Source organism: Limulus polyphemus, unplaced genomic scaffold (genome assembly GCF_000517525.1).
Source record: "Limulus polyphemus unplaced genomic scaffold, Limulus_polyphemus-2.1.2 Scaffold10731, whole genome shotgun sequence".
Lineage (NCBI taxonomy): Eukaryota > Metazoa > Arthropoda > Merostomata > Xiphosura > Limulidae > Limulus > Limulus polyphemus.
The window spans coordinates 1-3,493 of record NW_013676341.1 but is presented as its reverse complement, the minus strand read 5'-3'; the positions used below and the strand labels follow the sequence as shown (position 1 = coordinate 3,493).

General features: G+C 32.0%; 1 protein-coding gene across 1 annotated transcript in view; it reads left to right on the top strand.

Annotated features, from left to right (window-relative positions):
* Window positions 1–2,812, top strand: part of LOC106476497 (protein Asterix-like) — a 6,558-nt gene extending 3,746 nt beyond the window's left edge. Inside the window, exons 3-4 of the mRNA XM_013937155.2 lie at window positions 646–743; window positions 2,394–2,812. Of these exons, the coding sequence (XP_013792609.1) occupies window positions 646–743; window positions 2,394–2,466 (171 nt within the window). The 3' untranslated portion in view covers window positions 2,467–2,812. The remainder of the gene's footprint in view (window positions 1–645; window positions 744–2,393) is intronic.
* Window positions 2,813–3,493: the final 681 nt, after the last annotated feature.

Here is a 3,493-nt window from a genome sequence, read left to right as displayed (position 1 = left end):
CTTCAAGGGGTAATGATAACATCGTTTACACTAGAATTATGATTTTTTTTAATTACGACTAGTTATTACAATACTTGCTAAAGCGGATACTCCGTTCGAAACTGTGTTACCTCAGTGAAATTGGTTGACACCATTGTTTTGGTTTTGAGTTATCATGTAATAAAAAAGAATCAGAAGAAAGAAAAACAAGAAATTCAGACATTTTCTTATGATATTTACAGACATTCCTAGAACTTGTGACTTAGTCATTACATAGCTATTGATATAAAAGAAAACACTGTATAGTATTATAAAGCTATGATGACCTATTGAGGAGATATTTAAAATACCATTTAGATTAACAATCCCATCCCTACATAGGCAATGTTACCACCTGCCTGATTATTGAAGTTATTAAGATGAGATGTTTGTTACAAGTTCAGTGTGCAACTTTTAAAGAAATTGATCAGTTAAACTATATATTTGTGTGTGCCCAGTCCTAATCTTTCAGTTACAGTGTATATCAATCAGTAGGTAATAAAGTTAATTTATAAAAAATATACTCTCTCAGCTTCAAGGAGATTTAAACTAGTTTTGCTATAAAGTTTAGTTTATTTGTAAGAATGCTTACAGTATATACACATTTTTTGTTTTTTTCATTGACAGCTTAAATGGTGTGCATGGGTTGCATTATACTGTTCCAGTATTAGCTTTGCTAACACTCGCATCAATGATGACACCAAGCAGATACTTAGTAGTTTTATGTGAGTATTTCGTTTAATGCACCATACTTTGTGGGATATACCTGTGTGTCTTGAAGAATTGGAGTTCTAATATAACAGTTTTATTGCAAAGATGAAACTTGTCATTTTCAAACTTTGAACATTTTCCTCATATAGTCAGGGGTAGTTTTTATTTATTTTAATGCGAATGAGGAGTGTTCAGACAAAAATAGGATCTTACTTACTGTCAATAATATTAGATTATAAACAACAAATGTACACCAGTTGCAAGAGGACGCAAGCAACCTGACATTCTTTCACTACATATTTCCATTTAAGCACATGCATTTCTCATTGAAATAATCTTATCAGCACTATAAAGTGTAACTGCATTATTAAGAAACCAGTTGTATACAGGTGCTTTAAAAATTTCAACTGAGAGAAATAAAACTACTGAATTAAGACTATGCAAGTTGGTGATGGAGTGTTCTTTCAATCATTTCAGTTGCAGTTATTAAAATATCAAGATCTTCAGTTATTTAGAATATATTTCAGTGCTGTAGTTATACATTCTCATATAATTGTTAACACTCACATGGAGTAAAAGAAAATAAGCTCTGTTGATCCCCTAGAGAAACATAACAAAAGTACACAGCTAGACAAAAGGGGAAGTAATATATATATATATATATATAATAACATCAGGTAGGAGAGATTTTGATAAAACAAATTGTTGTTACAAGCAGCACTGACTAATAAATCGTTGTTACAAGCAGCACTGACTAGAAAATCGTTTTTACAAGCAGCACTGACTAACAAATCGTTGTTACAAGCAGCACCGACTAACAAATCGTTGTTACAAGCAGCACTGACTAACAAATCGTTACAAGCAGCACTGACTAACAAATCGTTACAAGCAGCACTGACTAACAAATATTTGTTACTTTGTTAGTCAGTGCTGCTTTTGTTGTTACAAGCAGCACTAACTAACAAATTGTTGTTACAAGCAGCACTAACTAACAAATCATTGTTACAAGCAGCACTAACTAACAAATCGTTGTTACAAACAGCACTGACAAAGTCTGAAAGTTGAATTTTCAAACTTTACTCTCAGGCTACAAAGTTTCCTTGATCTTTGTATCTGTTATGTTCTGGGTGTTTTTGTAATTTGTTATCAATCTATAAACATTACACACAAACAGGTAAAACTGAAGTACTAAACTTATAAACATGTGTAAGAAATTACACAGCTGATGCAGATGTACGTAGCATTAATAGTCACAGTAGCTCAAAAAGTAATGTACACTTAACTATCAGTAGTTTGATTAAGAGTACCTGCATGGTATTTTAACGAGAAAGGACTGAAGTTTTAAAATCTACTTACAAGTACATTTATATATGATATTGGAAGATGTGCATATAAAACTCCATTTTAATACATGTAATTATTTATATTTGATTCTTCAAATATATCTCTGATGTTACAAAGATTTCAGAAACCGTGACAGTTTTTTTGGAAATGTTTGTGGGATCTGAGTATCAAACTTACTTAGTCTTTTTGTTCACAACAATCAAACAAGTTTTGTTATGCTTCTTTTAGTCAACTCATATTTCGGGTATCAAATCGTTAGTTTTGTTTAAACTACCTAATTTTACTAAAGATAAACAAAAGTCATGTTTTTATTTTTATAGGTTATCAATCTCTGCAGTAGTGATGTCGTATCTTCAAAACCCTCAACCAATGACGTTACCTTGGTCATCGTAATATCCAAATCGGTAATTTACATAAAACCAACATTACAAGTATAAGGACGATTATATTTCAGCAGTGTATATTGCAGTGTTTAGAATACATATCTAATATTTAGTGATGATAATTCTGAAAAGATATTAAATATGTAACTTTGAATTATCTTGTATTTCAATCATTCTTAATGTGAGAAAAAATAGACCTTCAGAAATGTTCAAATCTTGAAGGAGAATGAATGTTTTAAATAATATGAATGATAAACAGACTGTGAGCATTATTTTATATCCTGATATCAATCTTCTGATAAAAAGATAGTTAAAATAAAATGAGAGCATGGGTAATAAAAAGTTTTATTTGTTTATCTGTATTTGTTGTCTTTTTGTACTGCCTTTTTTTGATAATTTATTGGTAATTGTAATATAGTGAGTAATATGTTTTACTACTTATTTCTGTAGGTACCAGTTGCATAAACATTGTATTTATTATTCACATTTTTCACTATAAGTTAGATTTGTAGAATGTCTTGAATTTAATCTCCAGAATATTGTATTCACTCAAATGTGATATTGGTAAGGTAGGACTTAACCACGTAACATTGGCAGCTGCGTGTATCCATCTTAACCATGTAACATTGGCAGCAGGGTGTATCCATCTTAACCATGTAGCATCAGCAGCAGGATGTATCCATCTTAACCATGTAACATCAGCAGCAGGATGTATCCATCTTAACCATGTAACATCAGTAGCAGGATGTATCCATCTTAACCGTGTAACATTGGCAGCAGGGTTTATCCGTCTTAACCATGTAACATTGGCAGCAGGGTGTATCCATCTTAACCATGTAACATCAGCAGCAGAATGTATCCATCTTAACCGTGTAACATCAGCAGCAGGATGTATCCATCTTAACCGTGTAACATCAGCAGCAGGATGTATCCATCTTAACCGTGTAACATCAGCAGCAGGATGTATCCATCTTAACCGTGTAACATCAGCAGCAGGATGTATCCATCTTAACCGTGTAACATCAGCAGCAGGATGT